This window comes from Macaca fascicularis, chromosome 6 (genome assembly GCF_037993035.2).
Source record: "Macaca fascicularis isolate 582-1 chromosome 6, T2T-MFA8v1.1".
Classification (NCBI taxonomy): domain Eukaryota; kingdom Metazoa; phylum Chordata; class Mammalia; order Primates; family Cercopithecidae; genus Macaca; species Macaca fascicularis.
The window spans coordinates 9,512,326-9,524,727 of record NC_088380.1 but is presented as its reverse complement, the minus strand read 5'-3'; the positions used below and the strand labels follow the sequence as shown (position 1 = coordinate 9,524,727).

Genomic DNA, 12,402 nt, shown 5'->3' with positions numbered 1-12,402 from the left:
TACGGTAACACACACAAATACAAAAGCTTTTCTTTTACTCTGCAGTGACTCTGGGTCGAAGAGCCAAACACTAGAAATGCCTCTTGGATATAGTGGCAGAGAATCAAATAGAATCCAAATGCAGAACTGGAAATAAACTAATTTAGCTTCCCAGGTCAGTGGACTCCCTGTCCACATAAATCTCCAGTCTTGTCACAAGTGACCATTGTCAGGGGTACCACTTGTCTTCCTCACAGGTTTAATTTCTTTATTGTATTCAGCACACTGAAGGCTGAGTAATTTAAAAAATACCTTAAACTATAACAAAAGTTACAGAATTAATGAAATGAGAATGGAATCCAGATAATGGATTTAACCATCCAATGCTTTGCAATAATCTATTTTTATATCACATTTTCCTCAATTGTTTTTCCTTTCTTTGTGGGTATGACTTTTTTTCTTTTCATACAAAATAAGAATTTTTATATATATCAGATATATTACAATTCTACCCTTAAGTTTTTATTGCACCTTAGAGAAAATATATATTTATCTTCTGTTTTGGAAGTGCTTCAGGTTGCTGTTGTTGGTACAAAAATAACTTCTTTGAGTCTTTTTTCATTGCTCAGTGTTCTCAGGTGTATCAGGATTTAAGCCATTATACACGTGAGACACAGGGATTTTCTTGGAAATACTGTTTAAGCATTAAATTTTTTCATTGTTCGTGCATTAATGATGATAGAAGGCTAGCTAATCTTACACAAGTATGGACAATTGCACACTACTTTTACTCATTGTGATGGCAAATGTTATATTGGATTCACTGTGTTTCCTTTCCCTCCTCTCTCCATCCCTCCTTGTTTCCCATTTTACTTTCTTCCTTCAAAAGATTTATTTCTGTAAAATTTTCAGATGTTGATGGAGCTAAAATTCTAGAAATCCTTCAATAAGAAATTCATTATAATCAGAGACCTTTTCTTTAGGTACTTGAAAGTTCATTCTTACTCTCTGAATTCCCCCCAAAGATCACCAGAGGCATTAGCATAAAGGCTTTTGAGTAGTAGCACCAACCATATGAATTATTACATAATGTTTATCAAAATGCATTAATTTTGCAAAATGTTACATGTCCTATGTCATTCGCTGCCACTTTTCTAGATCAGAACTACATTTATAGGTGGTTACGTGAAATAAAGGAAAACATTTAAAAATAACAGGCTATTTATAATATGAGTACAAGGTTATAGTACAAGGTTAAAAAGATAGAATCTAATGTATAATTTATAATGCTTCCATATTAGAATTTGAATCACAATATTTTAGAGGAAAGCAGAAAAATATTTATAATCTAGTTTTTAAATTGCTCTTAACAGTTTATCTGGATGTCAAAACCTATAATTTCTGTTTCCTGCTCTTGACATATTTATATTATGTATGTTTATAATTATATAAATTATATAAATATATTATATGTATTATATTATATAAATAATTTATAATTGTTCTATAATACAATATTGCTGAGACTGCCATAACAAAGTACCATAGACTGGGCAGCTTAAACAACAGAAATTTATTTCTCAGCCCTGGAGGCTGGAAGTGCAAGACCAAGCCATCAGCAGGTTCAGTTTCTCCTTGAGGCCTCTCCTCTTGGCTTGCAGAGGGCCACCTTCTCTCTTTGTCCTTCCATGGTCTTTCTTTTGTGCCTGTATCCTAACGTTATCTTTTTATAAGGACATCCCTCATATTGGATGAGGGCCTACACTCATGACTGCATTTTACCTTAAACATTCTGAGGTCCTGAAGGCCAGGACTTAAACATATGAATTTTGGGTGGACACAGTTCAGCTCATAGCAGTCTCTATCTTAGTATAAGGCATATTTGCCTTACAAATGAGAGATCGTTACATTTGTGTTCATTTAAATTGACCAGTACTCTGAAGATGTAAAACTGAGTCTTGTTCAAACTATAAAATTCATGTTAGCTACTTGAACATTGAAAGTTAAAAAATAGCAGCTATTTTCCCCCAGAGCCAAAAATATTTAATTTTTAACCACTGATAATTGAATTACGCACATGAGAGTCTACATTATTTATAGCAAATAGTGATTTAAGGGGCTTATTTTTATTGTCAATTTTAATGTTTAAACAAATCCTTTGTTATCTAAATTCTTTTCTTAAAAAATGAAACAGCAATAGAAGGTTTTTTTTGTTTTTTTTTTTTTTAAATCAGTTTGTTTCCCTGTTTGCTTCATGAGCTCATAGAAATGGGAGCTTGAAGCCTGATAGAGAAGTCACATCTGCCCTGGACTTGGCATCCCTTGGACACTAGTTTTCTGTGTAGTCAATGGTATGATAAGATAAACACATGTCTATAAATCACAGCCGCATCTTTTCCTGGAATAACAACTGCTATTTAATATGCTGTTGCATCAGTTCACCTGATTTTTAGGAACTCACAATCCCTGCTATTACTGAGGCACCGCTATAGGGATTGCATATCTCTCTTTTTATACTTTTGAAACAAAAATACCTTCAAAAATTTAGAAACCAGCTCTTGATCTGTATGAACAAGACCTAAACTCTGGGCCAGTAGTCTGACCTTTGGAAATCAGTTAACATTTCTGGACCTTGCTTTTCTCAACTGCACAATTTAAACTATATGTTTTAGGTACCTTCCAATCTTAACATCCATCACATCTTTGACTGAAAGTTTAACTTGGAAAATATAATGATGAAAGAAGGTTCAAATTTAGAGATGACCAAAATCAGTAGGGCCACTCATAGTCTCCCCAAGAATGTATCTTGCTGGATTAAGGAAATCAACTGCATTTCTTACATTAATGAAGAAAAGATGGTGTGTATATATATACATATATATGGTGTGTATATATATACACACACACACACACACATATACACACATACACTTGTTTGTTTGAACATCATGCTATATACCTGTGCTTGCTTTTCCTTGTTAGCTTAATTCAGGAATAAATTTATCTGATTTCCCTTGAGATTTGCACTGGCTTTACTATGTGGATTATTCAGGCTCTGGATGATGGAAAATCATGTTGGCCGCAGTGTTTCTGGTTGGGAGGTCAGTCAGGGTTATTCATAAAAGTGACACAGAAGCTACATTCCAAAGAAAAGTAGGAACTAGCTTGACCTCTAGGTAGATAGAAAACTCTACAAAGCAAACAGAAGAAAAACAGAAATAACCTTCTCTAATGGTCGTGATTGCTTTCTGTCCATCAGTAAGTTTCTGAAATGAACACCAATAATGACATTCACTCTCACAGGGCATGTGCCACTGCCTGTAAGCTGTGTGCCAGCAAGTGATAGCAGGTGTCCAGGTAAGGAGTTAGAGACCAGCTTCTGTTCTCATGGCCACATTCACTGGCCATGTAGCTGCGAGCTGTCACTTCACCTTGATGAACCTCCATCATCTTACTTGAAAGAGGAGGCAATTGGCCTGGTGCAGAGATTTTTAAACACTTATATAGAAGGACCTCTATATTTAAAAAATAGGGCAAGGTTCAATATGTGAAATGCAGAAAACTGAAGCTCATGATGTTGTGGGTTTGGACTTGTCTCTTGTTTGCGTGTAGCCAGGAGTACCTGGCTCTCCAGAGCAACACGAGGGCACTCCTGTACATCCTCAGGCAGTCCCGTACGTTAGCCACAACCTCCTGAAATGTGTCCCTGGCCAGCTGAAATGTGGTTAGTATGAATTGAAATGGACTATAAGTATAAAGTACAATTGGATTTCACTTCATATAAAAAATCCGAGTATTTTATATTGATTACATATGATATATCACATATTATAATTATTTGGAAACATTGGGTTAAGTAGAATATATAATTAAAATTTATTCACCTGTTTCATTTGTTTCAAATTTAAATGTGGCATCTAGAAAAAATTTAAATTACTTTTGTGGACTCTGATATATCTCCATTGGACAGTGCTGGTCTAAATAAACCCTTTTGATTCCTACCTCCTAAACCTCAGTGCTTGAAGGTTTTGTGGGGATCCTAATCACTTTTACTGCTTCCCCAGGTCCTATGTTCAGGTCACTGTGTTCCCATGAAATGCATTAGCCATTTGTCCTGGCAGCTTTGCTTACTGCCACACTCTACTCTAAGAACAGTATTTCATTCAAACTCCCATTAAAAAAAAATTTGCCCCGCTAAAAAAGACATATATCTTTCCAGTTGCTCTTCCCACAGCGTACTTAGTAACTCATTTGTTCCAGGACATGAACACGTTTTACTGTGGGATGGGGATTGAGAATACAAGATTCTGTGTTTCATGGGTCATTTCTTGTGGCTGGAATTCTTCAAGGGTAATTTCTTTTTGTCCCTTTCAAGTTACACTCCTGTCTTTTGATAAACATTGTGTAAATATTGCTTCCCCAGTAGTCATGTTTCAAATGGAATTTATCACTGTTTTGTGTGACAATGTGCAAACTTTACCTTTGTAAACTATTTTCATTTATGACCTTTTCTTTTGCTTTTGGTCATTTTCCTAATGACTCAGATTGTAGAGGTTGAAGAGACCATCTCTGTCATTATGGTAATCCAGTTTTACCTCTGCATTTTCTAACTGCCATCAGATTTACTCCTGGTCTTCTTTGACTGCATTGGTCACCAGCAAAAAAAAAAAAAAAAAAAAAAAAAAAAAAAAAAATATATATATATATATATATATATATATGTGTGTGTGTGTGTGTGTGTGTGTGCGCGCGCGTGTGTGTGTGTGTGTATGTCTGTGTGTATAAAGAATTGTTTAGACCTACAGTGTAGTGATCTGTGCCGAGGAGAGTTCTCTTCTTCTCATTGGCAGGCATGCCACTGAAGCCCTTTGCTTGTTCGAGAGCTGGTCTGGTGATAGCATGTTCCATGGTCCTTGTTTCTTTAGGCAGTCATCCTTTTATCTTATTCTCAGAAATACCAACATTTAAGTGTACACATAACTTCTACTCATCTATAGTTATTTAAACTTTTCTTTGCATGTTACTCTCTTTAAACAGATGGTTTAAGGGTGCAAGAAGGTCCTTCACTGTTTGCCCAAGGATGCCCGAGTCCACCTTGTATGTATGGAGGGATGGGGTCATTAAGGCCAGAAGAACATGCCTCTGCTTGTCCTTGAGATGGATGGCAGACAAAGGCTTCTAATGGAGGAGAATGCTAACATTTTTTTCTTTATGTCTTCTTAAAAACAACAACAACAAAACAGGATACATATGCAGAATGTGCAGGTTTGTTAAATACGTGTACGTGTGCCATGGTGGTTTGCTGCACCTATTGTCCTGTCTTCTAAGTTCTGTCCCCTTACTCCCCTTCCCCCAACAGGTGCTGGTGTGTGTTGTTCCCCTCTCTGTGACCGTGTGTTCTCAATGTTCAACTCCCACTTAAGAGTGAGAACATGCAGTGTTTGGTTTTCTGTTCCTGTGTTAGTTTGCTAAGGGTGATATCTTCCAGCTTCATCCATGTCCCTGCAGAGGACATGATCTTATTGCTTTTTATGGCTGCATAGTATTCCATGGTGTATATGTGCCACGTTTTCTTTACCCAGTCTATCATTGTTGGACATTTGGGTTGGTTCCACATCTATGCTATTATAAATAGTGCTGCAATATACATATGTGTGCATGTGACTTTATAGTAGAATGATTTATATTCCTTTGAGTATATACCCACTAATGGGATTACTGGGTCAAATGGTATTTCTGGTTCTAGATCCTTGAAGAATCATCATACTGTCTTCCACAATAGTTGAACTAATTTACATTTTCACCAGCAGTGTAAAAGCATTCCTGTTTCTCCACAGCCTCACCAGCATCTGTTGTTTCTGGACTTTTTAATAATCATCATTCTGACTGGCATGAGATGGCATCTCATTTTGGTTTTGATTTGCATTTCTCTGGTGATCAATGATATTGAGCTTTCTTCAGCATTCATTAGAATACTGACTTTCTTTTCATTGCCGTCCAGTTGGTTAAGTTCTGTGACTTCTAGAAGAGCGCATAGAAGAATGCAATCAAAGCACAACTACCTCTTCCTCTGTTTCAGTCTGTATCCTCAGTATCAGCCTTATAATTAATGTTCAATGTGGAGTCCATTGTTATAATCCTTTATTTCATTCATCAACATTGAAGTGAAAAGTCATTTCATGTCTAACCAGTTCATAGAAAATATGTATCAGTTCTGTTCTCTAAGACTCCATATCTTCACCTATAAAGTAGGAATATGTTGCTACATATATTCAATATATCTTCACTAACTTGCCAAGACAATCAAAGGAGATGTGATGTAATAGGGCTGCCATATATAGCAAATATAAATACAGGCTGCCCACTCAAATTTGAATTTCAGATAAATCATGAATAATATTGAATAGCGCATACTAATACTAAAAAATTATTCGTGTTTATCTGAAATTCAAATTGAAATGGGCAGCCTCTATTGAATCTGGTAATCCTAGAATGTAACATCCCTACTCTTCTACTAAGATGAGACAAATATGTAGTGAAGTGTAATATTTAATGATATTTTCATGTAATTACAAGTATTTGTGTCTTTTGAATAATTTGTGTATTTTGAATAATAATATCAGCATTAATGGATATTTAAAGTCTTGAAGTAGCTCTGTCCCTTTCATGATGAGTATCTATAGTTTTCTATTTGAGAGAGAAACTATAAATACATGACACTCAGATCTGTGTCCATGGCATAATGAGTAGGGGACATTTTCACAAAATGGCAATTAGTGTGAGAGTTTGCACCAAAGCAATGTTCATTCTGAGCATCCTCTGGTTAGCACTGACTCTGCAGCTCCACATCACATTTTCCTCCCTCCTTGGGAAGGGGAGCTGCGATGGACAGGAAATGCCTATTTTTTTTAACTTGTTGATCTCTGAATGTTAAAGAATGATTAAGAAGATTTTATATCTTTCTGGCACATTTTTTTTCCTGCAAATAACTTTGATTGGAGTGTTACATTTCAGATGTATAGAAGGTTTGTGTGGCTTTATTTCTTGTGGCAGATTTTCACAGTTAATATTTTCTTGGATGAAACCAATTATATTTAGTTTATGACATCTTGGGTTGAAATCTTTCCATATTGGTGAAATTCATGTTTATCGTTTCACCTTCATACTCCCTTATATCATAACTCCTGCTAGAGATCATAATGGGAAAAATATTAATCAGCACTCTTTAGTAAATATGGGAGTAATAATGACATTCTCATTCCAGGCTGGCCACACTTCCTTCCCTCACTAATTTGTTCAGTCTTTCACCAGCATATATTTGTGAAACATCTGATCTCTACCGGCCCTAATAGCAGCCACTACGCATACATCACAGGACACAACTGGCATAGCTCTAATGTCCCCATGGAGCCTAAGATCAAGTGTAAAAACCACAAAACAAGTAAGTTAGTAACTAAAACCACGGTAAATGTTGTAAAGTAAGAACAGCAACCAAATACAAATAGCTTTGCAAGATCCACCAGGGTCCTGCTATTGTCCTCCCATGTCAAATAGAAATCTATGGGTTTTTGGGGGATGTCTCTTTTATAGGGCAGTCTCCGTCTTTCTGCCACTGAAAGAAAATAACATTGTCATTTGTCACCTCAGGCACAGGAGCTGCATGTCCAGGGTATGCCACAATCACAGGCTCTTGGGCTGCAAGTGCTTCCTGGTGGCCGATGCCAGAGCACAGAGAGGTACAGGCGAAGGTGGAGGCAGGAGCGTGGGGCCACCAAGTGCATGCCCTGAGCCTGGCTCTAGATGCAGTGAGGAGAGCAGTGAGTGTGCTGGGGAGATGCAGGTGACAGAGGTGTAGAGGAAGCCTCAGGAGTAGCAGGGATGGCAGGAGCGGGTGGATGAGAACTAGGTGAGCTGTGGTTGACAGGGAAGGAGAGGTCCCATCATCAGCACTGGGATTATGGTGCTGCTGTCCCTTAGACAAGGTCACAGGAGGTGGGACATGCTGGTAGGCCACATGGAGAGTCAGGGAGGCCTGTCAAATTTCTGGTGTCTCCAGTCCCTGGAAGTTTAGTTGCAGATACAGAGCCCACATTCAGCAGTAAGATCCCGACTTTGAAAACAGACCCGAAGGTGATCATGAGGACAGGGGATGAGAAGACTGTGACCAAATGCGTGAGCACGCAGGAGTTCAGAGCAAGGGCAGGGCACAGGCAGGGGAAGGAAGAGCTTCAAGGAGACAGGAGGGGTCCCTGTGTGCTGTGTTGAACCTGATGCAGAGGGAAGGGGGAACTGTGGAGGGGACTTGTCACATGCCAGACACTCCAGAGAGTGAAGATGCAAGGTCATGCATTGTGGACCAGCATGCAACCCCACGCTGAGCACTTTGCTCTGAAATGCTAAGCCCTGTAGTTTTGTTAGAAAACTACAGTTGGAAAATCAGATACAAGGCGTGCAGAAATATGCAGTGAAAGTTTGTGATCAATGATGGCTCATTCTTTAAAGTCAAATTGTCACGAATCTTTACAAGTTCGATTCTTTCCACAATTACTTAAGAATTTGAAATACATATGAACATATTGACATCTTGACTGTTGTTAATTTGGGCAGGTTTCTCAGAAGAATAATCCTTCAACAAAATAAATAATAAATAACAATGAGTCTTTGTTAAATTCTCAGATAGGCTATAGTTCTGTAAACTCTGTTTCCCGTGCCACACTGGGCTGGTAAGCAACTAGTGCGATGCTGGTCACAGCATAGTGATCCTCCAGCTGGCTCCCGACTCTAGGCAGCCCACCCCACCCCTGAACTTCTATGAAAGTCCCTGTTTCACACAGCGGTCTCTCACACAAGCTCTGCTCCTGCCTCCCTCCTAACCTGTGGCTCAGATCATGTCCCCGTGTCTAATGATGTCCCAAAGGCGTCCACAGGCTCTATGCCCATCAGGGCTCCATGGGAAGGCTGACACCTCCCTCTGCTGGTGCCTTATGGGGACCTCCTTGCAGGGCCTTGTGGCTGACATATGTGTGCTGAAGTCACCTTCCCTGAAGCCCCCGTCTTCTCCCTGTTAGTTCCTTGGTGCTGTGTAAGTTTATTGACGCCTCACTCTACCCCAGGCAGAGAGACCTAAGAATCACTGAGGTTGAATTTTCCAACAAGCTCATGAACTGTGATGTCCAAGTCAAAATTAATTTGAATTGTAGAATTAAGACATACATTTTTTCTTACATGTTTACCTCTGTGAACTGTGAATTTGTTAAAATGCCTGCCTCTCTACACCACAACTGCCTCTTTCTCTCCTGTCTCCCGTTCTCTCTCTCTTTTGTCCTCACCCTTTTACATGAACACAAATACATACTCTTTTCTCTGAGATCATTTTAAAATCTTCCCAGCATATAGCGTACTTCAGTGTATGCTTGACCTTTTTCAAAGGTCACCTATTTAACCAGTTAGCTTAAAGCAAAAGCAAGCAATTGTTTGCCAGTACTGTATACATGATTTTTCAGTCAATGCATAATCAGAAAATGCTCATTGGAGACGTTTCAGATATACTTTTTAAAGTAAATTCAGGCTAAAACATGTCTGCATATGTATTTTTTTAAAAACACAAATAGCCTCCATCTCTAAGGCTTTCATAGAGAGAGAAAAATGTAAAGTAGTTTATCCAAGGTCTTTTGCAATTAATTGCTTGATAGGAAGCCTTGAAGTCAAATATTCTTGACTACTTCTGGGTTTAGAATAACTTCTTAAACTCGTTTTCTGTGTTTGCAAAATAAGATTCATGATGTTTCAAAACTCAGGATCATGGAAGGTGTTATTCAGTCAGGGCCTTCAGGATGATTCCAGGTACTTGAGTGGATCTCTGAGGGGCTTCCAGAAGCCTGGATTTCATGCCTGGGATTTGCAGGGTGTCAGCAAGGGGTTGGGGGTACAGCACAGGGTACCTGGGAGAGCAATGTTTGTTTCAACTGTGTGTCCCCCCTACACACAGGTGCTAGCCATGCTGTCCCCGCCACCCTCCCACTGGCATGCTGAGAAGACCCTACTCCGTGCCCCTCATAGCTGGGAAGGCTGCATGGTTCGGGGGTCGCTCACGCTCCAGCAGTGTTAGCAGTCAAGCAGATAAATAAGTGCACAGAAACACCCAGGGAGCAGAAAACTTGGAGCGGGGAGGGCTTAGATCGGGCCAGAAATGGATATTCAGAAGCACAGGAAAGAAGGTTGAGAGGAGTTGAGCCCAAGAAAATCATCCCAAAGAGCAGGCACTAGAAGGAAAGGAGGAACTAATGTAGACAGAGGAGGGAGAGAGATGGAGGAGGGTGTACTTCTCTGGGCAGGAAGGAGGAGGGGGCATCACTGTTGTCCTGGATGTTTGAAGCTGCCCATCACATTGTGTTTTCCTTGCCCTGCTGGGCACCAAAGTCAGCACCTCTGACACTAAGAATCCCAGATCATTCCTTGAGGGTCTCTCTCCCTTGATGTTCTCCATGGAACGGCACAAAGCTTGCTACTTTGAGCTCTCCATCCCTAGACTTGGAACTGGAAGGGTCCAATTGGATATGATTAGTCCTCATCTCTTGCTACATGAGAGCCTCATTTTAAAAGATACTGCTGCCTGGGCCCCACATCCAGTGCAGCTGACCTAACTGGTCTGCAGTGGGGCCAGGTGTACTGTTTTTGAAGGATGCTTAGATGGCTTTCCTGGCTGGAGATCCATGGCTGCATACACAGCACACTCTGTTTAACCAGGGATTGGTTTGTGAGACCCGCTGACCTTGTTTCCTTCTCATCCTGTGGCCTTCACAGATTACGGAACCATTAAGAAAGTGCGGGCGCCCCTGAATCAGACCGCAAGCAGCTGTTTGCTGGAGGAGATTGAGCTCTTCCCTGAGAGGCGGAGGGAGCCCATCAGGAGCCTGCAGATCCTGCACAGCCAGAGCGTCCTGTTGGTGGGCCTGTGGGAGCACGTGGTCAAGATCCCCCTGAAGAGGTGCCAGTTCTACCGCACACACAGGTAGGGCATCTCCGGGGCCGGGATGCACTAGTGTGTGTGAAGGGCCCACCCAGAGAGAGCTGGGGAGACTTCAGATGCCCTGAAGTTGAATGGCCTGAGCCGCCCTTCATGCCTCTGAGAGTCCTGTGCGCTAGGATGCAGAACTTTCATGAAAATAGATTAACCGTGATGAGAATAACCCACCAGTTCTCCTCAGAGGAGAAGCCACGATATAATACCTGTAAGCAGTTGTCAAGGTTAAAATAAATCATTCAGTGCCTTAGAACACTCAGTGATAATACTGATATTTGGTGACTGTATTAATCTGTTAATCTGGCACAAGCATATATATGTATGTGTATGTGTGTGTATGTATATGTATGTGTATATTTGTGTGTGTGTGTATGTGTGTGTATATGTGTGTGTGTGTGTGTGTATATAATATATATATAGAGAGAGAGCGAGCGAGAGAGAGAGAGAGATGAAGTCTCACTCTGTCGCCCAGGCTGGAGTACAGTGGTGAGATCTCAGCTCATTGCAACCTCTGGCTGCAAGTGATTCTCATGCCTCAGCCTCCCGAGTAGCTGAGAATACAGATGTGTGCCATTATGCCTGACTAAGTTTAGTAGTTTTAGTAGAGACAGGGTTTCACCATGTTGGCCAGGCTGGTCTTGAACTCCTGACTTCAAGTGATCTGCCCATCTCGGCCTCCCGAAGTCCTGGGATTACAGGCTTGAGCCACCACACCTGGCCTCAAGCTTGTATTTTATTTGAATATAGAAATAACAAAAAATATTCTAAGGTATATGTCCTTCTCGACCACAGCTCTTATACTGATAACCCCTTGAGAAGGAGTGGTTGATGTTGCTGCGGTGGCCCCCACTTTCTGGGACACCCCCCACCGCCACTATCTTTGACATCCGCTCCCCTGGAGTGCTGCTTCTCTCCTGAGCCTGCAGAGAGAGTAGGGAGGGAGGTCTCCCAGCCACAGGGAAACCCAAGTGTCATTGCATCTTCCTTCACCCTCAGGCCAGTCTTATCTTCCATGGGCCATCCACAATCGACCATGGTTGTGTTTAAAGTTTAATTTGGAAACATGTTGGCCCAGGTGCTTAGGAAATGAAAAAGTACTGTATACATCACACATTTGACCAGCACTTTACTCTGGGAAATTGTATATACACTCTGACCCCTGACAAAAGATCACCCCTGGGGAAATCAGAATCTTAAATGTTCTTAGGCATCTTGTTTAATTCCACCCCCTAAAGTGGGGTGAAATTGCAGATTTGGAGTAGAAATAGTCCTTTTTGATATATCACTCACAAACATCTATCCTACATGGGCCACTCTCTCTCAAAACAGGGTGCCTAATGACACTGGCTTTGGCACTTAGAAGCTAGGATTCATGGTACAGACCTGTTGTTGCTTTTTTT

General features: G+C 40.5%; 1 protein-coding gene across 9 annotated transcripts in view; it reads left to right on the top strand.

Moving 5' to 3' along the window:
* The window catches only part of SEMA5A (semaphorin 5A), a 644,602-nt gene that overhangs the window by 377,248 nt on the left and 254,952 nt on the right, over positions 1-12,402 (top strand). For all 9 annotated transcript variants that reach the window (XM_065546091.2, XM_065546089.2, XM_073993139.1 and 6 more), the window contains one exon: positions 10,783-10,990. In XM_065546091.2, coding sequence (XP_065402163.1) covers positions 10,783-10,990 — 208 coding nt within the window. The remainder of the gene's footprint in view (positions 1-10,782; positions 10,991-12,402) is intronic.